Source organism: Acinonyx jubatus, chromosome D4 (genome assembly GCF_027475565.1).
Source record: "Acinonyx jubatus isolate Ajub_Pintada_27869175 chromosome D4, VMU_Ajub_asm_v1.0, whole genome shotgun sequence".
Taxonomy (NCBI): domain Eukaryota; kingdom Metazoa; phylum Chordata; class Mammalia; order Carnivora; family Felidae; genus Acinonyx; species Acinonyx jubatus.
Genome location: NC_069391.1, coordinates 23,088,675 through 23,110,672, shown reverse-complemented (window position 1 = coordinate 23,110,672; position 21,998 = coordinate 23,088,675). Strand labels below are relative to the sequence as shown.

The 21,998-nt window shown below is 38.7% G+C and overlaps 1 protein-coding gene across 3 annotated transcripts in view; it reads right to left on the bottom strand.

The window, feature by feature from the left end:
* The window catches only part of SVEP1 (sushi, von Willebrand factor type A, EGF and pentraxin domain containing 1), a 197,112-nt gene that overhangs the window by 74,812 nt on the left and 100,302 nt on the right, over positions 1 to 21,998 (bottom strand). For all 3 annotated transcript variants that reach the window (XM_027034812.2, XM_027034811.2, XM_053204811.1), the window contains exons 17-27: positions 21,463 to 21,624; positions 19,842 to 20,003; positions 12,934 to 13,095; positions 12,438 to 12,529; positions 11,258 to 11,354; positions 9,517 to 9,630; positions 8,357 to 8,470; positions 7,346 to 7,547; positions 3,934 to 4,091; positions 2,889 to 3,090; positions 901 to 1,076 (exon numbers count right to left, since the gene is read on the bottom strand). In XM_027034812.2, the coding sequence (XP_026890613.1) occupies positions 901 to 1,076; positions 2,889 to 3,090; positions 3,934 to 4,091; positions 7,346 to 7,547; positions 8,357 to 8,470; positions 9,517 to 9,630; positions 11,258 to 11,354; positions 12,438 to 12,529; positions 12,934 to 13,095; positions 19,842 to 20,003; positions 21,463 to 21,624 (1,641 nt within the window). The remainder of the gene's footprint in view (positions 1 to 900; positions 1,077 to 2,888; positions 3,091 to 3,933; positions 4,092 to 7,345; positions 7,548 to 8,356; positions 8,471 to 9,516; positions 9,631 to 11,257; positions 11,355 to 12,437; positions 12,530 to 12,933; positions 13,096 to 19,841; positions 20,004 to 21,462; positions 21,625 to 21,998) is intronic.

Genomic DNA, 21,998 nt, shown 5'->3' with positions numbered 1-21,998 from the left:
TCTTTTATCATGGTTTATTTTTTTTAAATATACAAATCCTTTTTTTTTTTTACCATAAAGGAAATACATGTTCATTATGAAATATGGGAAGAGAATAAAAAAGAAAAATAAAAGCCACCTGCAATCCCACTATCCAGAGAAGAGATAGTTGAACATAAGAATACTTAAACACAAAAAGGGAACAACACCCCACTTCACCTGATAATAATGCCACTTCCTGTTGAAACACTTTTAATTTTTCCTTATTTACTACAGGGAACCTCCAACCTTTCCTCTTCATATATGTCATAGAAGGATCCAGATAGAGCAAGCATATTGCCCCGTACAATACTGAGAACCCCGTATCACCTAATACTTCTGCATTCCTTCAAACAAAAACTCTCTGAATACCTTTTAAAAAGTACTTTTAGAAAAGAGTTTGAGTTCCATTTGAAAAAGGGCATTAAAGGATTGCTGGGAAGATGGCGGCATAGGAGGATGCTGGGCTCACCGTGAAAAAGGGCATTAAAGAGAGATACTATTAGCAGTGCTCCAGTTTATATATTGGATATACTTGTAAACTACGTACATGATTATGAAACTAAATAAGCAAATGGAACACACCAGCAACTCCTCTCCTCCTTGGAAGACAGTTTGGTAGCCATCCATTGTTACCTCAGCATGGATCTTGCTAGTCTTACTCTAAGTCCCCAGTCGTATTTCTTACACAGGGAGTCCCACAGCTCACCTAGGAAAAGCTTCTAATAATTCACAGTCTGGATAATCAGGGAGTAGAAATCGAGAGATAATTGTTGACCTTTGTGTAGAACCAAGGACAACAAAACCAGCAAACTTGATGTTCATCTAAGCACCCGCACGTCTGGCGTCAAACAGAATTACATTCCTTTAGCTAAGACATACCAGGTATGGCTGAACCAACAGAGAGGCCCACACCACCGTCAGATAATTTCCCGTCGATATAGACTTTCCAGGCTCCATTAGCACTTGTCCAAGTGATTGCAATATGATGCCAACTTCCATCATTCACGGAGGGACAGTCTGTTATCTTTTCCTTGCCATTCACATAAAGAACCCAGCTGTGAAAAGATTCCAGGCAATAGAGTCATCAGTCATATGTTGTAATCTCATCTGTAAGACATGTTGCTATTTTTCTTCTTTTTCTTTTTTTGTTCTTTAAGCACTTCCAGCAAAAACATTACTTCTTTTCTTCCATTTAGCCATATTTCATTGAGGCAGATTTGGTTTACAAATTATACTTTATCGTAGTTCATTGAAAATTAATTTATGCTTCTTAAACATGAAGGGGTAGGAAGAAGTCTTAGGATGATGTGAGAAGCTGATCCAATGTGAGATAATTCACCAACTGTCTATCCTGGAGACGGTGAATCAAGTATGGAAGGAATGAGAGTTGTACAAATGTCAGACTGGTTTCCTTCCTTCTGAATGGGTGTTCCTAAGACCAGGAACAAGCTTCAGATGACTCTCAGAAAGAAGTTCTGTCTCTGGGCTGCTGAAGCTGTCACAGGGCAGACAACATATGTCGCTCCAAAAGAAACCATAATTGGCACTAAACAAAGGTGACCAACTACAAGAGGGTTCCAACAACCATGTCACTTTGGGGAATGTCAAAGATAAGAAGCAGCTTAAAGTACACTATCTTCAAAAGCAATTGGAGAAAAAGAAAAAATTAGGGAAAACTCATAAGGAAGACAAGAATCCGTTAAATATCTCTTTCTGCATCTTCTTAGTCCCTATTCAAAGATGTTTGTGGAAAAAAATGGTATCTTTATAATATTGTTTCCCCTTTGTGTTTTCCCCTTTTCCTTCTGCTATTCAAGGGGGTAACAGATTCTCTCTTTATATGTATTTTGCCTCAGGAGAGTTTTGTTTTTTTTTGTTTTTTGCAAATACCTTGGATTTTGTTTCTGAAAGTTCAGGTCCACTAGGAAGAATAGGGTTTGAGGACAAGGCGATTTCTACCAGAATAGTGAGCGTCCCATGGACCGAGGGGAGGGAAGGGAGCTCTGTGGGGCTGGCAACCTGCTCAGTAGCAACAGGACAGAAATTTGGGAGGATCAGACAGAGAAAGGACACCACAGAATCTGTCTAGATTGAAGGTAAGGATTCCACGCAGCAAAGAGCTGTGATTCTGAAGGAGCCACGGAAGCCGGGGCAGTTCACAGCCCAGTGGAGAGCAGTGTGGACAAAGGACCGATGACAAAAGTCCTGGCCAAGTCTGTGGCTCTTTAACACAGCTCTGTGGGGTTTTGACAATCTGCAAAAATCTAAGGTAGGGAAGTGCTCAATAGAAAAAGAAGGCAGAGACAGCTGAGGATGGCCTTTCTGACAGCCCAGAGTGATGGGGCCCTGCAGCTGGAATTAATTGATCCAAAAGGAAATAAAGAAATATCATATTGTACACCTGAACTTGTAGGTGGATTCATATTCAGTATATGTGTCTCGCATGGGTCAGTAATGCCACTGAAATCCTTCAACCCACAGAGGCTCTGATATGTGAAAGAAAGAGTGTCAGTGTTAAGAGTCAGAGTCTGAGACTTAGCTCTTCCACTCCCAAGGTGTAAGATTTTGGGCGAATCATTTAGTCCTTCTGAAACTTTGTTTTGCTACCTGTAAAACGAGTTCCTCAGGTCACTATGAAGATCAAATGAAGTGATACTTAGAAAATAGCAAAACATAATACATGCAGAAGGTACTATCCCTGAAACTTTCTTACAGAACTTGCCCAAATGTTCTGTTTGATTATTGTCACTCTGCTGTCCTGCTGGGGCACCTGACCCCCTTGTTCCTCTGTCCCCCATCCCCAATGTCAGTTCTACCTGGTGCCAGGATAAGATCCAGAGTATGGCTTTCCTGATGGTTTTGCTTACCCATTATAATCGGTCAGGAGGAAGGTGTTGTCACTGCCATTCTCAACCGCATAGGAGATCGGTGTCCCATAGTTAGTGGTGTCAGAGGATTTCATCCAGAAGGTGCAGGTTACAGCATGGAGAGGTGGAAGCACACCATCTAGCATGGCGTAGCCATAGATACCCGAAACTTCAAAATCCAGGTTAAAACCTGAAGACTGGTCTGCAACAAATAAGAAAAGTGTGTGGCCCGTGGCACTTGGGAGGCATTTTTCAACTGTCTAAGGTGATCAGCAGATCATGTAGTACTATTGTCAAAGCAGCCCGTTTCAGTAAATATGATGATCTGAGAAGCAGTTTCAACGTTAAATATATATTATTTATAAAATATAGAACACATTCTTTTAAATAGAATAATCAGTGGGTATCTAAGATAGGGAGAGCACTCAGTAGTGTCAGGAAGCAGAGAAATAGGGAATAGCTAGAAGGAGAGGTGGAATTGGGAAGTTAGTAAAGCTGGCATTTACTTAGAGACACTAAGGCATGTCTATATGCTGATGGGATGACTCCGTAGAACGGGGTAATTGAGAGGAGGAGGGATAACTGCAAGGGCCACATTCCGCCTCTACTCAAGCCCCTAGTTCTTCCCTAGTTCATGAGCAATTCAGCTCTGCCCCAATCCTGCATACCACACTCAACAAAACAAAAGTCCTAGAGCTAAGAGACTCCAGCGTCCCGAGAAAGCTGCTCGGCGCCGATTCTCATTCGTGTCCACGGACTCTGAAACCAAGTCCTCCTAAATCAAGCGTCCTTTCTAAACATGTAGAATGTGAAGAGTTCTACTATGTTCCATTTTCTCTATTTCCCCGTTAAGCTTCAGTTTCCTCACCTTTGCCATGGGGGAGAATATTACCTCATCTGCTGGATGGCTATGAAGATTAAGTAAATTCAAAATGCTTAGCATAGGTTATGGTATGTAGACAGTGCTTAGAACAGGTAAAAATGGACACTTTTATGATATCAATAATTTTAGTGCTGTTATGAGTAACACTGAGTTCATATATACCTATTTCACACCTGCTGCCTGAAAATCCTGGCCGACATTTACAACTGTATGAGTTTAATTCATCCACACAGGTGGCCTGATTTCTACATGGGTTAGAATGACATTCATTGATGTTTAATTCACACAATGGCCCCGTGAAGCCTGTTGCACATTGGCACCTGAAAGAAACAAAATGTTACTAACACATAGAAAGGCATCAGAAGAAGTCTCCCATCTATGACAATATTGTCTCAAAAGCCTTTGAAAACTGAAACTCATAGATACAGAGAACAGATGGGTGGTTGCCAGAGTGGAGGTGGGATGGCAGAAATGGGTGAATTGGGTTTTGTTTGTTTTTAGTTTAAATAAATTGGGTAAAATACTCTGAAATGCTGAAACATGTTCCACGTAAAAACAATACTTTGTTAGTCACCTTTATTTTTTTAGTTCCTTTGATTAAACCTCTTTAAGACAATATATATTTGGAGTGTTGTAGTAGCAAAAATAGTGTAGGAAGTAGGTCTGATCCAGTTGAAGTATTATGTACACACTGGGAGTTCTCTCCCCATAGAAGTGCTAGGAAAAAATATAAAAAGCTCACGAGCCATTCTAAAGCCTTTATATACATTAAACCAATCTTTACTGGTTTAAAGAAGTAGCATTACTATCATTCCCCTTTTACAGACAAGTAAACTATCTCAGAGAGGTTGATCTGCCCAAGTTCCCTTGTTATTAAACAATGGAGTATCATTTTTAATTAATTAATTAATATCATTTAAAAAGTTAAAAAAAAAAATTTTTTTTTGAGAGACAGAGAGACAGAGTGTGAGCGGGGGCAGGGGCAGACAGAGGGAGACACAGAATCGGAAGCAGGCTCCAGGCTCTGAGGTGTCAGCACAGAGCCTGATGTGGGGCTGGAACCCACAAACTGTGAGATCATGACCGGAACTGAAGTCAGACGCTTAACCAACTGAGCCACCCAGGCGCCTCTGGAATATGATTTTAAACTCAATCTAGTGCCTTGTTCTTAATCATCATGCCATATGGTCTCTGTGGTATGCAACAAATCATTTAAACCTGTCAGAATGGAAAATATATTTGATGATGTCAAATGCTGATATAGGTGTCATGAAATGGGAAATCTCATATAGTGAGTAGAAATACAATTTGGGATTGTCAAGGGAAGTTGAGAGTTTACATTCCCATAGGCTGTATATCCCTGTATATCCATTTCTACTTAGCGTGCTCCAGGAAATTACTGCACCAGTGCACAAGGACACATGTAATGAATATTCATAAGCATTATTTTAAATATTTATGAAAAGGAGAATGGGAAAATAAACCATGGTATAATCATTCACTGGAATACTAATCAGCAGTTAAAATAAATAGAGCCAAATGTATCAACCTTGACAACACATAATGTTGAGTGAAAACAAAACCTAAATTGCAAAAGGATAGATATAGTATAATACCAATTATGTAATATGTAAAATTATACTATATACTATTTATGTAGTAAAAAATGAAATCTGAATGAGAAAAATATTCACCAACTTCAGAATAGTGGTTACTATTGAGGAAAAAGAGGAGAGTGTGTGTGTGTGTGTGTGTGTGTGTGTGTGTGTGTGTATTGAAGGGACTCCAAAACTATCTTCAGAAGGTATTTCTTTAAAATAAAAGATGTGGGGGCCCCTGGGTGGCTCTGTCGGTTAAGCATCCAACTGTTGATTTCAACTCAGGTCATGATCTCACAGTTCGTGAGATTGAGCCCTGTGTCGAGCTCTGTGCTGACAGCGTGGAGCCTGCCTGAAATTCTCTCTCTCCCTCTTTCTGCCTCTCCCCTGTTCACGCATGCTCTCTCTCTCTCTCTCTCTCTCTCTCAATAAATAAATACATAAACATTAAAAAAAACCCCAAAGATGTGAATCAAATATGACAAAATGCTAAGGTTTGATAATTGCTGTGATGAGTGTGTGACTTTTATTGTTTTTGGTAACCTTCTGTATGTCTGAAATATTTAATTAAAAACGATCAGTCCAATACATGATAGTTAACATTGTTAGTTAACACGGGGACCTCTAAGAATAAATGGTGTTTCAGGGTTTAAGAGAAAATGTCAGTTGGAATTGTGGCGGGGGGGGATCTTTACGGAGTTCTCTCCATTTGGCAATGAATCTATTTTGGCTAGAATTTCACTCCTCTTTACCTGCCCATGTTTGACATCATCACGGCAGTCCAATATCCTTGTCTGTGAAACAGGTTCACTGTGGTGACAACTAACATTTCCTCGGAATTAGGAGAGTTTACCTTCACCTTTCCTCTAGTTAGGATTTAGACAGATTTGGTAATCAGCAATTGTTTTTGATGCTGGGGAGACTTTAGAACTCTGTGTTTATCTGGAAATTTCTCATTTCCTATGGGTAGGCACTATATGGCAGAAGATGTAAACAGCCTATGAAAGATGAAGCTACACTGGTAAGATTTCATTTCCACATCAAGAGTGAAAGTCTCACTGGCAGAATTTGCTTCCTATTTCTTCTGGATAGTGCCCTGGCTATTTTGTTGGAAGACAAGGGGGGTGGTGCTGAACCAGAAGAGGACTGGGAAACGCTGGAATTGGGGTAGAGTGTTTTTTTCTTTTAACTTTTATAAACTTACAGAGACAGTGGCATGTTGAGGACAATAAAGTTTCCTAAGATTCTGCAAGTAAGACGCGTTCTGTTTTTTGTATTTGTACTACAGAAGGCATACACCCTGCACGGGTAACAGGATGAAATAGGGCAGACTTGATCACGATGAAGGAAGAGTGTTGGTTTTCAAACGATACCCCACTGGCACCCCAAGAGCTGCCTCAGGAAGACAAAGTGTTTCTTCTCTACAAATATTACTGTTTCCGAACACAAAAGTTTGGTTTTTCTTTATTTTTTTTACTTGTTTACATTCATATTAGATTTCTTATGAAGCAAGGGTTACTGAGCTAAAAAAAAAATGTTTGAAAGCCACAGAGACTGTTGATTGGCCCTGTGACAGCATGATTGCACAATTTCCTTTGACTTTAGCTGGTGTAAAACCTCCAGCTAAAATATAAAACGTTTAAAAATGAGGTTTTGTCTCGTGCTTCGGGTATTTGCTTCTGCGTTACTCTGTTTCCTTTGATCTTTTGACCTCCCAAGTATAGAAGAGTGGTTTCCAAGTCTGGCTGTGCATCGGAATCACAGGGGAACTTAAAATATACAGGTTGCCTAGACTCTAGCCCGGACTTAGTGAATCAGAACCTCAGGTGGTGGGGAGAGTCTACTGTAGTCTATTCTTGGGCTAGAATTAGGGAATGGCTGACTCGGGACTCACAGCAATACTCGGTAAAGACTGCAGCATGACTGAATGGTTAAGAAAATGAAAATAGTGCAAAGCACCAGACTTAGGGCTTTACCTGAAGCTACCGGCACCGTCTTTACAGGTAGCTCCATTTTTGCATGGTTGGCTGAGACACTCATCCATGTTTTTTTCACATCGGGTACCCAAAAATCCAGGAGGGCATTTGCACAAGAATCCCCCGACCTGATCTTCACAGACGGCATTATTTAAGCATGGGCTTGGCTGGCATTCATTGACTTCTGTTTCACAGTGCAGGCCTGGGGATGGAAGAGGACGAGGAAAGAGCCCAAATGTTAACCTTCTCGAAACCATGATCAAAGTGTTGACTCCTTGGAGGATGCTGCTCCTGAAGGAAGCAGGAGATTCCCTTCCTGGAAGGGAAGCTATTAGAACTACTGGCCTGTCGCACTGCTTTGAGATCCACTCCTGAATGAGCGTTGGCTTTTGTAAGTCATTTTAGCATTCTTTTTTCTTTTTTCTTTTTTTTTGGTAATCTTCTGTTTTTATCTTAGAACTTCCTGAAGCTAACATTAGTAAGGGACATCTAATTGAGATAATGTCAAAAGATAAAACTAGCAAATTTAATTCAAAATTTTACTCTGTTTCTTTGACCTTGCCCTTTTCCTTCACTGGTCATTTTTCTGGAAATTTCTCTTTATAAATTATATATACTACATCATTTTATTTAGCATCAATTTGCAATACGATCTTATACAATTTATTTCCGGTTCCTTCTTGAATGTTTATCTTAGCATAAAACTCTGGTCTTCTCTCTCTCTCTGTCTCCGTGTCTCCCTTTACACACACATACATACGCGTGCACACACACACACACACACACACACACATTTTTCTAAACTGTTTGAGACTAAATTGCACCCTTGATGCCTTTTTACCCTGAAATACTTCAGGGTGAATTTCCTCAAAGGACTTTCTCTTAGATAATAATAGCACAGTTACAAAATCAGAAAGTCAATGTTAACATAGCATGATGTTAAAAAAAAGTAGTACCTTGTGGTGCTTTGCAGGACTTTGAGACAATGAAGGAAAACTGGAAACATCTTACCTGTGTATCCCTTCACACAGGAGCAGTGATAGCCATCTAAGCCATCGATGCAGGTTCCTTTATTTAGACAAGGACTAGAGTTACACTCATTTATATTTTCTTCACATAGTTGACCTGCAGAGAATAACAGAATATTTTACCCAGAGAAAACCTGAAAGGAATTTAAGACTAATAGGTTTCAAGCAAGCCATTCAGGTGTAAGAACAGAAGAATCAGAAATTGTGGCTAATATAGTTGTGAAAAATTGTTGCTCTTTGCCAAATATATTGCAGTAAAATGTTTTCTTCCATTCTACTTATTGCAAAACATTTCTAGCAGGAAATCCGGTATTTTCAGCATAGGACAGAAAATGATGACCGCGAATATCTTGCTTATTTATTTTTATATTTATTTATAGTTAGGACGATAAGTGTGATCTGCTTTAAAAACTTTTTATTATTTGTTAGTTGTTCACCTCTCTGTTGAATTTATTCCCCGAGTCCTTAAACATGACTTACTTATCTAGTAGTTGTAGGTTTGTACCCTTAAATGACATATATGATAACCCCACACCCAGCCCCTGGAAACTACTATTTGACACTCCGTTTCTGTGAGTTTGACTTTTTTAGATTCCACATATGAGTGAGATCATACAGTATGTCTTGCTCTGTCCAACTTATCTCATTTAGCATATGCCCTCCATTTTTTGTCCATGTTGTTGCAAATGGCAGGATTTCCTTTTTTTTTTTGTGGCTGAGTAACACTCCACTACATATAAATCGATCGCCTTTTATTTATCCATTCATCCCTTGAGATACACTTAAGCTTCCTTCCATATCTTGGCTATTGTGAACAATGCTACAATGAACAAATTTTCCAGACAGTGACTTCATTCCCTTTGGATAGATACCCAGCAGTGGAATTGCTGAATCATACAGTAGTTCTATTTTTAAGTTTTTGAGGAACCTCCATACTCTTTTCCATTAGAGGCTGCACCAGTTTACATTCCCACCAAGAAAGCCTCCCTCTTCTCCATGTGCTTGCTAAGACTGTTACCTCCTGTCTTTTTGATGATAGCCATTCGAACAGGTGTAAGATACTACTTGTGGTTTTGATTTCCAGCAATGAAATTTCAATGATTTCAATGTTTATACTGTAAAGACAACAAACTCTCCTCTTACCTGTGTAACCAGATGGGCATTCACAAACGAACTGCCCAACTAGGTCTTTACAAATTCCACTGTTGAGACATGGCAGTGAGCTGCATTCATCAATGTCTGTTTCACACTTTAAGCCTAAAATGGAAACCAAACACTGAAGGACAATCAAAGGAAGGATTCACAGAAACAGAACCATGATCATTTAAAGACAATTCTCTCAATCATCTGAATTTATAGGGAGCGGTGGTGATGAAGGAAGGGGCAATATCCCTTAAGTGCTACCGTCTAGTTAAGTATTTAATGAAAGCACTGCCTCTTTCTAAAGAGATTTAAGATATCCTTATAAAAATACATAAAAGACAGAAAATCCCAAGGTAGAGGTTGGTGGTGGGAAGGGTGAGGGGGAAGACCTGGGAGCATAAAATGGAGCCAGAAATTAGCTTAACTCCAAAGTGAAAAGCACCAAGTCATGTATACTTTCCACCAAGACCACTGGCTGAGAAGAGGGGGTGGGGCCAAGTCTTGCCAGATCTCAGCTCCTATACCAGGTGTCCTAGAGTGAGGATACATCTTTCCATAGGATGCACACAAGCTATCGGTGGGCTAGCTCTGCCAGAAACCCATGTTCCTCCTCTACACCACTGGGTCTCAAAATGGTCCCTGGACCAATAGCATAAGCAACTACCTGGGAATGAGACAGAAATGCAAATGATCAAAACTTCCCTCGATCTACTGAAATCAGAAATTCTGGGTTAGGGTCCAGCACTCTGTGTTTTAAGAAGCCCTCCAAATGATTCCGATGCACATTAAAATTTGAGAACCACTGTTTTGTATTACGCCCTTGCTCAACCACCACTCGCTTATAAAATTCTAGGATAAGATCCATTATTTCTTATGGAATGTTGGGACAAAATTTTTGTGAAAATTGAAACACACACACACACACACACACACATACACCCAAGTTGAAATAAGTGGAATGCCATATTCTTGATAGGCCTGGGCTACATTGTTTTCCAACTTTCCTTTTGTTCATTTTGTGGTGAATTCTTTTATTTCAATACCATTTTCCTCATTGAAAAGATATTTTATGTTGGCTTCATAAAAGTGGGGAAAAATGCAAAAACTACATTTCTAGGAGGAAATAGCAAACTATTTTAAATAAATTATAATTTTAAGATATAGTTCACTTCCCTCTCAAAAACTGTATTTCTGGACTGAACTAGAATGCGACTCAAACTGCAAGAAAACATAATTCTTACATAATTCCTGCGTAATCAAGTTCAAAGCCATATTGTTTTTCCAGGCATAGCTTCCAGAAAGACAGAAACAAAGCAACAAATCACAGCTATTCACAAAAACTTCCACTAGTGTGAGGCCAATGAGAGAAACTGGAGTTTGTTTAAAGATGTTTATGCTGGAAAAATTGTTCTACGTTGAGTATCATACATTTAATTTGTGTTAGAATGGAGCCTTGGCCATGGCCTCTGAAACTGCATTCCTATTTAAATTGTGAGTTATGATGTAGCTTTTTCATAGAGAAGATGATTCGTTATTCTTCCTCCAAAATGTGCAAAGAAAACTGTAATTTGTAATTTATGCACTTTTTTCACCTTGGTTTATCAAGCCTAATCAAATTTTTGTGCATCGATACAGTCTAATGTATCTCACAGGGTTTATTTTTAGCGTCCCAGAGTCTGATATGCAAGTCACAATGATTTCATTTGAAACGTATATTGAAAGTTGCATTCCTCTATGTTACCTGTATATCCAGATGGACAGAGACAAACATAACCACGCCCAAGCTGTTGGCAGGTTCCACTATTACGGCAAGGGTTTAAAAAACATTCATGGAAAACCTACCGGGTGGCAAAAAAAGAAATCTATCAGAGACAAAACACTCAATCACTTCAAAGCAATCCTGACTAGGGAGTTTGATGTTTGCAGTGTTAGGTTCCTGTTTCTGGGTGAGTTCACGCAACAATGCTAGCTGGACTGTTGCCTGCATCATGTTGGTGCCTGCCACGTTGGACATATATGATATATATTATCCTTAAGTGATGTTATAGTAAGTATTTTCAAATGCTGCCTTCATGTCAGAAACCATTTGAGGTGTTTTAAAAGTACACAGGATAGGGCTCCCACCCAGACCAGCTAAATCAGAACCTCTGGAGGTTGGGGATCTGTGCATCATTATTTTTTAAATTTGGCCAGAGGATTCTAATACTTCTCCAGGGTTGGTAGTCACTTCTCTGGTTATTATTACAAATTTCTATGTCTGCTGGGCTCAGTTTCAAATGTGACTTATGAAGCCCTTACAAGTTTGGACGAGACTGCAGAAACTTGAAATAAGAAATACAACCTTATTATCCTCCTTAAAAATACTTAGAGCCAAAGAATTTATCATGACATTGGACAAGGTCTATTCAGAGTAGTGGCTAAATCTACCAAACAATTAATCTAGTTATGTTCATGAGCTCTATCTCTTAATTTTTAAAAAACTATACCTTATTCCAATAAACAATCTCTTTTTTTCTCTGACAAAAATTTTAAGTAATTTTCATGAAAGTTGAGTAACTCTTCCTGCCAATCAGAAAAAAGGCCGTTGGTTTAACCAAATGCCCCTTACTCAAATGATGGGTTATGCTTGTGATAAGTGTTAGTTATTAGTGAATTTAGAGGTTCCCCTTACCCACACATTCTCTATGCCAGACATTGCTGGGGAAAATTCCCAATTTTTGGTACTCAGAATTTCTGATACTGCATTTTTTAAAGTTCTTATTAGAGGTCACAAGTAAATACTATTATTCATTGATAATATCCATGAGACGATTACTTAAGGTTTCAAATCTGGCCATTTCCCCGAGTGTGGCATGTAAAATGACATCATGTTTTCCAAACATTCCACTGGAGAAGATTCTAGAAGTATAAAAGGGACTTGCCTGACTGCTGACTTCATAGTTCTTTTTGATATGTCCAGGAGAAGTAAGGGGCACTACACTTTCCTCTGCTGCTGAGAAAGTTGAACTAAAACCTAATAAGATTAATAAGAAAACATTAGATTTTCCAATTAGTGTGCCGTGGATATTGCCAGTAAGTAGACTCTACCTAAATATGATAGTCAATATTCTGGTTATCAAAGTGGGTAAAGTCACACATATTTTGTTTTAGTAACAGTAAAAAAGAGACCATATAGATGGATGACATATATAACTAAATCCTAGACTCTTAGAGAGAGATGTGGAAGTTATCAAGTTCAGTGCTCCCAAAATAAGAATCTTTGAGTCACTGTCATCAAAAAGCCCCCCAAAGGACAATTTAGCAAGTCCCGACACCCACATCCACTGAGAATAGTAATTTCGGAATCACGGTTACCACAAGACAAACGCAAGTCTCCAACATGCGCGATTACGTAAGAAATGAAGTGTATCTTCTTACTAGAGCAGTCGGTGATCGATCCGGCACCGGAGGAGGCTGTAGTTCCATAAAAGGGACAAGATAAGCAGAAGGACTTCCCTGGATTGGGTTGGTAGTAGTCTCGAGGACACGGGTAACAGGGTGTTAATCCAGAACGAGAGAATTCTCCTACTGGACAAGGTACTGCACGGGTAAAACAAAGCATTTGTGAGTCGGAAGCAACATGCTCTATTTTGAAAAGAAGTACATCAACCTTCAGTCATAAGAAAGCTACTGAATTGTGAAAATATTCTCTTGCACATATCTACTGCTTGCACTATGTTATCACCCAAACATTCTGTTGTTCCCCCCCCCTTAACAACACACATTAACTCAATAAAAATTTGAATTGACCTTGTAATATTGTATTCTGATTTTTCTACTTTACATTATATCCTAAGCATTTCGCAAATCATTCTCCAACTTGTTAACCAGCATGGTTTTTAAGAAAAGAAAAATATTACATGCCATTGACAGACCATAAACGATCTAACATTTCCTCTACTGCTGGCCATTTAGGTTGCTTTTCTTTGTTAGCTATTATAAATATTGCTGATGTGAAATTTTCTACATAAACTTATGTATACAGCTCTGATTATTTCCTTGGGATAATAGTTGAATTTGAACAGCTGAATTTGAGTCGTTGAATCTATAGATCTAAAGATAATGGAAAATGTAAAGCCATTAATACAGAATGTCAAATCCTTAAAAAAATAAATAAATAAAAAAGATTTTAACTTACAGCCCCATCAGTAGTGTATGGAATTGCTCTTACTACGTAGTCATCACTACTGATAATGATCACTTAAGTATTTTTTCAATTTGAAAGTGAAAATGGAATTGCACTGTTATTTGAATTTACATTTTGATGATGATTTAAGTTGCTTTTTTTCATGTTATTAGAAATTTTATTTCTCCTGTATAGTTATCCATGATTTATGGTATTTATGGGGAAGGGTCTTTTTTTTTTTTTTTTTTACTTTTAAACCTCTTAATGTCATTTTGTGTTAGACATGCTTTTTATAAACAACATCCAGTTGAATATTGTCATTTATCCAAATCTTGCTAATTGGTGGGACGGTAACCAAACAAGAAATAGCTTCAAATATGACATGAACTTGCATTTTCTTCAATAAATTTTGGTTGCATTTGGCAGAGGGAAGATGGGGCAGACTAGCCACGACTAAATCTTTGGGTTGGGATTTTAGATTGTGACCCAAAGATGAATTCATCCAGAGCATGTTCTTATGTGCACTGACTGGTGTCATGGGCATGAGTCCTAAAACCATTACAAACTGAGGAAACCACTAAAATTATCAAGACGTGTCTGCATAAATTTAAATATAGAAGAACACAAGGAAGTAGCTTTGGGGAATCTCAGCATACTTTCCATTTAGGTTTTGGGTTTTTGTTAATAAAAATCAGTATGGCAGAAATAATTAGCAATATGACTGAAAAATTTAGAAATGCACTTGAGGCTCAACGGAGCAGGATATTCTGGGTAATGGCATCTCTTTTTTATTGGTATGACAATAAACATTAAATAAGCAATAAAGCATTTGCGGTCATCTCAAGAGGTTTAGGTCAAAGTTTTTAAGCAGCAACAGCCAGTCACATCTTTTGCAAAAGTGCTCCTTTACACACCCTCTGACAAAAAGTCAGGAGTCAAATCAAGAGATGGCAGAAGATATCATAGATATTAATGCTTATTTAGAAACAAATATTCTCAGGGCACCTGGGTGGCGCAGTCGGTTAAGCGTCTGACTTCTCAGCCAGGTCACAATCTCACGGTCCGTGAGTTCGAGCCCCACGTCAGGCTCTGGGCTGATGGCTCAGAGCCTGGAGCCTGTTTCCGATTCTGTGTCTCCCTCTCTCTCTGCCCCTCCCCCGTTCATGCTCTGTCTCTCTCTGTCCCAAAAATAAATAAACATTAAAAAAAAAAAACAAATATTCTCAATACATTTGTTCTATTAAATCTTTAAATTATAAGTATCTTAGTGAAACAAGATACCTGTTATAACAAAAACATTTGTATATTAAAACTTCAAACTATAAATACCTTTGCTCACCAAGAATAAATTAATCTATTCTTTGTTGCTAGATCTCAGAGTTCTACACAGGGCTTTGCACAAACATATTATAAAGTTGCTGAGTTTAAAATGGGTTTTCTGAATGTCAAGTTTCCAAAAAAATTATCATCTATTTGGAAAAAGTACCTCCAAACAGCTAATTACAGTAGTTAATTGGAGGCATAGATCTTCCACCAATAAAGGTATAAAACTCTGCTTCAGAGGATATATGAGTGTGTATGATAAGGTAAAAATATAAATTCTGTCAGTGAAACCAAGATGCTATGATGAATTAAACTGTTTTGCACATACATTTTTTTCAGCACCTTACCCTCAAAAAGAAAAAGAGACTACATCCCTAGAAACTGACAGAATGTCAAAAATTATACTAATATGCAATAATAATAAAATCTTAAGATTAAAAATCAGCAAGTCAGTTGGCTCTTCAAAACAGTGATGTTTATATTTTGCTTTTTTTTTTTTAACGTTTATTGACTTATTTGAGAGACAGTGAGAAAGCGCAAGTGGGGGAGTGGCAGAGAGAGGAGAGGCAGAATCCCAAGCAGGCTCTGTGCTGCCAGCATAGAGCCTGACATGGGGCTTGAACGGACAAAAGTGCAAGATCATGACCTGAGCTGAAACCAAGAATGAGATGCTTAACCAACCGAGTCACCCAGGTGCGCCTATACTTTGCTTTTTGGCACAGAAAGTGTGAATTTTCATGTGAAAATGAGTTTAAATTATATTCCAAAGGGAGACAGTTGTCATCAGAAATATACTTTCCAGGAGTGGACAGTCAGTACTTAATATATTATTGATACATATAGTAAATATACATATATATATGTTGTAAGCATACATATACACATATGGCATATGTAAATGTAAACATAATATACATAACAATAGCGTTATATGTAGTATACAATACAGTATTAAATATACACACATGGCGCCTATACACAGGCAGTTCCTCATGGTCTAATTTTGTAAGAAGAGAGGGGGAAAAGGTTTCATTTTGAATCTTGGTCAAAGCAGCTGTGGTTTCTGAGTCAAGAAAAATGGGACAAGATCCTTTTAACCGCTTCTACTGGAGACAGAGAGAAATCTAAGTATGCCAAAAGTGATATTAAAATAGAATTAAAAATAGTGCATTGAAGTGACCTGAAAAATGTAATCCCACACGTCTGTTCCCTGATGGTGTTAAGGATAACACAGACAGCCCTGGAGCCAAGTGAATTTTGCGTTTTAAATGGTTTTCCTGGCGCGCCTGGGTGGCTCAGTCGGTTGAGCTTGAGGTCAGGCAGGCTCTTAGTCAGCTCAGGTCATGATCTCCTGGTTCATGGGATCAAGCCCACTGCAGGCCTGCAGCAAAGAGCCTGCTTGGGATTCTATCTTTCTCTCTCTCTCTCTGCCCCTCTCCCACTTGTATGTGAGCTCACGCACTCTCACTCTGTCTCTCTCAAAATAAATAAACTTAAAAAAATATGAAATAAAATAAATGGCTTTCCTAAAACAAATTCAGGGGTCAGAGACTCTTATCCTAAGCTTCCTTTTAACTTCGTTCTGTGGGGCCGGGGTAAGAAATATCATCCCGGTTCAGCAATAATCTTTCCTTTTCCTATAGGACCATATGTAAACAACACCATTATCAAAAAAAAATCATTTGTGGGACTTATTCTTCTGATAAAAAGTCTACGTAATTTTTAATTTTTTAATTTTCATTTTTTAAAGTTTATTTATTTATTTTGTGTGTAAGAGAGAGCTTGAGCCAGACTCCCTGCTGCCAGCACAGAGTCTGATGTGGGGCTCGAACCCACAAACCATGAGACCATGACCTGAGCCGAAACCCAAGAGCTGGATGCTTAACTGACTGAGCCACCCAGGCACCCCTGAAAGTCACTTTTAAAAAGTGAAAAATTTCAGACTCTTCAGTTTGTAGCCACAGACCTAAGGGTATTTAATATTCTAAGTGGTGATAAAACATGAAATGCATGAAATATATATTACTTTAATATAGTAATATACTTAAAAATAACTTTAAATTCAACATGCTAAAGAATGCAAAAAGTAATACTTTAGTAAAAGAGTAGGTAAACCATAAACATATACCTAAAAATAAATCACTACAGAATGAAAAAAATAAGGAAGGGAGGAAGGAAGGAGCTTAAAACTGAGACAAATATATATGAGACTATTTTAGGAATCATACACATGTAAGTTTAAAGTAAAACGGTATTTAACACCACAGAAGAATGTTGAGTTCAGCTCTGCCTAACTCACTTATGACGAACAGAATGTGGTTAAAACTTATGCTGGGAATATTAGGAGAAATATGGCAGTTACCAGAAGTTTAATTAGAGACTTTCTGGGAATTATAATCACGTTATTGCAATAATTTGGTATTAGACAAACCTCAAGGCTTATTTGGGAAGCTAAAAGGAAAAATCGTCAGATATGAATTTGTTTCACTGTAAAGATCCTAGTTACTTTTGTGGTTGGAGGGAGTGAGGGAGAAAAAGAGAATTTTTTACTGTAGACTTTCTTCCAAAACTCATTTGTATATTAACCAAAAAAAAAAAAAAAAAAGTCCTTAGTAGATCTATTTCAACCATAATGTGAAGCCTGATTTGCTTTTTTTTTTTAATTTTTTTTTTTAACATTTATTTATTTTTGAGACAGAGAGAGACAGAGCATGAACAGGGGAGGGGCAGAGAGAGAGGGAGACACAGAATCTGAAACAGGCTCCAGGCTCTGAGCTGTCAGCACAGAGCCCGACGCGGGGCTCGAACTCAGACCGTGAGATCATGACCTGAGCTGAAGTCGGACGCTTAACCGACTGAGCCACCCAGGCGCCCCCTGATTTGCTTTTTAATAAAAAAAAGAATCCTCAAAGCTGGTATGACGTAACAGACATGGTTTATGAGCTTCAATTAGGTCGCCGTTAAATTCTCTTCTCTTCAGTGAAGTATCAGGTTGATGAACGCTGCTTGCCCGGTTCCAAAGTTCTAACAGACTTTTCTTTGTACTGCGATCCCACCTGACTGAGACGACTTAAACTGGCGAAACTGGCACAGTATATAAAACCTGTAATTATGGCATGCTTCCTGGTTTTCTCCCTGCAGTACCGTCTTATGAGGACTGCAGATCCTAAGATGTAATGCTGGACATTACAAAGGAATGTCCCAGCACCAAAGGAAAATGTCCTATACAGTTGTTCTCCAAAAATTTGTTTCTAATTGGATACAGATGTGTATTATTTACTAAGGGAGCAGTTTTTAAATTTTCAGATGGCCGTAGACCTTAGGTTTTTAAATAAGGGTGTAGAGAAAGTGGAGGATCCACTATTTTTAAAAAGCCATGTTTCAACCAGCATGCTTATTCTGTTCCCAGTGATGCAGCAGAGGTAGGCCAGTGACTTTTTATTTTTAAACAAGTTTCATTGACTTTGCAAAGTACATGCATGGAGTTGGGAGTTCCTGGCAGCAGGGCTCTCAGCCTTAGGGTCATGGCCATTTTAAGTTTTCATTTTTCAGTTTTGTTTGCATCTTCTAGTCTTTATGCTGTATTGGAAAACTGTACATGGTAGGGATGTTAGAAATATTTGAAAACTGGAGCCCTAATCTTTTTATTTCTGTTTAAACCAGTGGCTCTTGGGGCACCTGGGTGGCTCAGTTGGTTAAGCAACCGACTCTTGGTTTTAGCTCAGGCTATGATCTCAATGTTCATGAATTTGAGCCCTGCATGGGATTCTCTTTCTCCCTCTCTCTCTGCTCCTCCCCTGCTCATGCTGTGTCTCTCTCAAAATAAATAAATAAACTGAAAAACAATCAAACAAACCAGTGGCTCTCAACATATGGTCCCTGGACCAAGTAGAAGGAGCATCACTAATGAACTAGTTAGAAATATAAATTTTCAGGCCCCACACCAGACCTGCTGACTTAAAAACTCTAAGGGTGGGACCCTGCAATCTTCATTTTGAAGCCCTCCATGCTGACATGTGAGACCCAAAATTAGTCATACTCAACTTTTCTTGTTACTTTTTTTTTTAATGTTTTATTTTATTTTTTAAGAGACAAGGACAGAGTGCAAGCAGGGGAGGGGCAAAGAGAGAGGGAGACAAGAATCCAAAGGTGGCTCAGGCTCTGAGCTGTCAGCACAGAGCCTGATGCGGGGTTCGAACCCACGAATGCAAGATCATGACCCGAGCCAAAGTCAGAAGCTCAACTGACTGAGCCACCCAGGTTACCCCTTGTAACTTTTGAATCACTTGGGGAAGGGTATAGAACTTAAAAAGAACACCAGACAAGTTAAATCAGAATATTGGAGAGGAGATAGGGCTTCAGTATTTTTAAAATGTTGATGTAAATGTGCAGATGATTCCAAAGTACAGCCAGAGTGGATAACTGCTCACAAAAACCTTCAAACTACAGGAAATGAAATGTCATAATTCATTGAATGTCTTTTCAGAGTTTCAAGGAACATGAGACAGGACCTCACTTCATAAAGGAGGAAACTAAGTTCCTAGATGAGATATATTTTTTCCATATCATGGAGGCACATGTTTATTAATACTGAATCCTGAGACCAAGTCTTGCACCTTTTTTTGGGATCCTAAAGGCACGAGCACGGTGTTTGTGTTGCCGGTGTTTAGACTTAAGTGTTGACTGGCTGAATGAAAGGAAACTCTCCATGAAGAGACAGTCATTTACTTTCTTTGCTTACAGTGGACATAACGGTTTTGCTGAAAACATTCCACTCCTCCAGGTATAGAGCCTGTATCAGGTGTAAAGAAATAACAACTTCAAAGGCTTCGATTACCTCCACAAGCAGATATGTCCACGGCTCCTCTTTTCACAGTTGAAGTGTTTTCTGGACACGAGAGGCAGCTCCGGGAACCAAATGCTGGCTGGTAGCTGCCCAGTGGACACGATTCACACGTCTCAAGGCCATTTGCTGAGTAAGTGCCTTGTTTGCACTGAGCTGAAGAGAAAAACGTAATATGGTTAGGAACAATGACATTAAGCTAGACAAAACTAGCACTCGGTAGGGTAAAGTTTTCTGCATTTTAATTTATTCAGGATACAATGAGGGACACAAAGAACTACATATAGACTGTATTTTAGACTGCCCCATGCTTCTCTGTACTAGTAAGTTTTAGACTGATTTCTAGTTACTTTCGTTATTACCTAGCATGGCCACCTAGAAAGTGCCAATAATTGTTTATTTTTTAATTTTTAAAGTTTATTTATTTTTGAGAGAGAGAGAGAGACCGAGCACAAATGGGAGAGGGGCAGAGAGAGAGGGGGACACAGAATCCGAAGCAGGCTCCAGGCTCTGAGCTGTCAGCACAGACCCCGATGCAGGGGTTGAACTCACGAGCTGTGAGATCATGACCTGAGCCGAAGTCGGACACTTAACCAACCGAGCCACCCAGGCCCCTGCCAATAAATGGTTTTTGAGTGAAGTTAGAAATGCCATCTCAGAAAGGTACTGTCATAAGAACAAGTTGCACACAGGGGGACTTGGCCTTGTATAAGTTCTCAGCTTGTACACTATTTCTGGAGTGACAGAAAACAAAACCTCGAATTGGGCTAGAACTGCATAATTACAGTGGTAACTTCATGGCTCTGAGAACTGGCCCTCTTCTGCCCTCCTACCTACAGACCCCATCTGAGGGCTGGCAGAGCAGAGAATAAAAGTAGTCTTAGCATGGAGCCCAGAGAGATTAAGCAACTTTCTAAGATTCAAAGCAGTGGCTTTGTGGTAGGGCCAGAATTCTCAACCCCCAAGTACACCATCCATTCCTTCTGCCTTCGTCCTCCAAATGATGCTCATTTCCAGCACTGCTAATGTTTTTAGCACTTCTAATCACCTAGTGCAACTCTCACGTTTATATTTGTCATTCAGCAACCACATCTGCATTTGCAACAACAGTGAGGGGTGCAGGTCTGAAATTCCTTCTTCTAGGTGTAGCTTATTATAACTTTAACCATGAAAGAGAACATTCCCATCAGGAATGTTTATTGAGAATGACAATAAAATGTTTTTATAAAATCTTGAGATACTCTACTAGAAAGAATACATGCATCTGTACCTATAGTCATTAATTTCCAAGTAAATGGAGAGTTGATCTCGTATCAAGTATCATTCTAATATGATTGCTAAGTGTTACGGAAGTCCTTGCCACCAATTAATGTGAGATTCACTAAAAAAAAAAATCTGAGTTATTTGATAAATGTGGATTCGAATTATTGACAGTGAAATTTGACTTAGAGCAATAAAATGTTCCAAAGGGGAAAAAATAGACTTCTTTAAAGTGAGGGAAACATTAAGATAATAATTGAAAATCAAAAGACAAAAATAATCCTATCTGCCATTGAGACTTCATAACTGGAGATCAAATTCAGGCTTCTGGTCAAAATGTGCACTAAGCCATTACCTTTGCATTCTGAGCTGCTTCTAGAATGGGGATATTCAGTATAAGTCCCTGTTGGACAGAGTTTGCACTCAAGTTGCCCTTCTTCATCTTGATAGGATCCCGTGAAGCAGCTTTCACAGACAGAATGCTTCAGGGAATAATAGGTTCCCAAAGGGCAATTGACTGAAAAGAAAACAAACAGGAAACACTGAATACAGTAAACTAGAGAAATGGAACATATTTGGGTTCTTTTTTCCTAAGGCACGAAAATAATTAAGCACGCTTCCAAGTACTACTGTTTATGTGTTAAATCTTATTGTCAGAGGTTTACTCACAAGATAAACCTTCCAGAAATGTATTTCTAGAAACCAAGAGTAGATTCTTTTTTGTTTAAGAAAATGCAAATTCTTATTGCCCAACCTTCAGGCTTCCATGATAGGGGCTTTAAAGTGTGGATTAAAGAAGATCATCCCGGGAAACACAGAGCTAACAAAGAAAAGGCTGCTGAAAGAAAAGGATAAAACAATGCACATTTAGGTTAATTTGAGGCTTCAAGA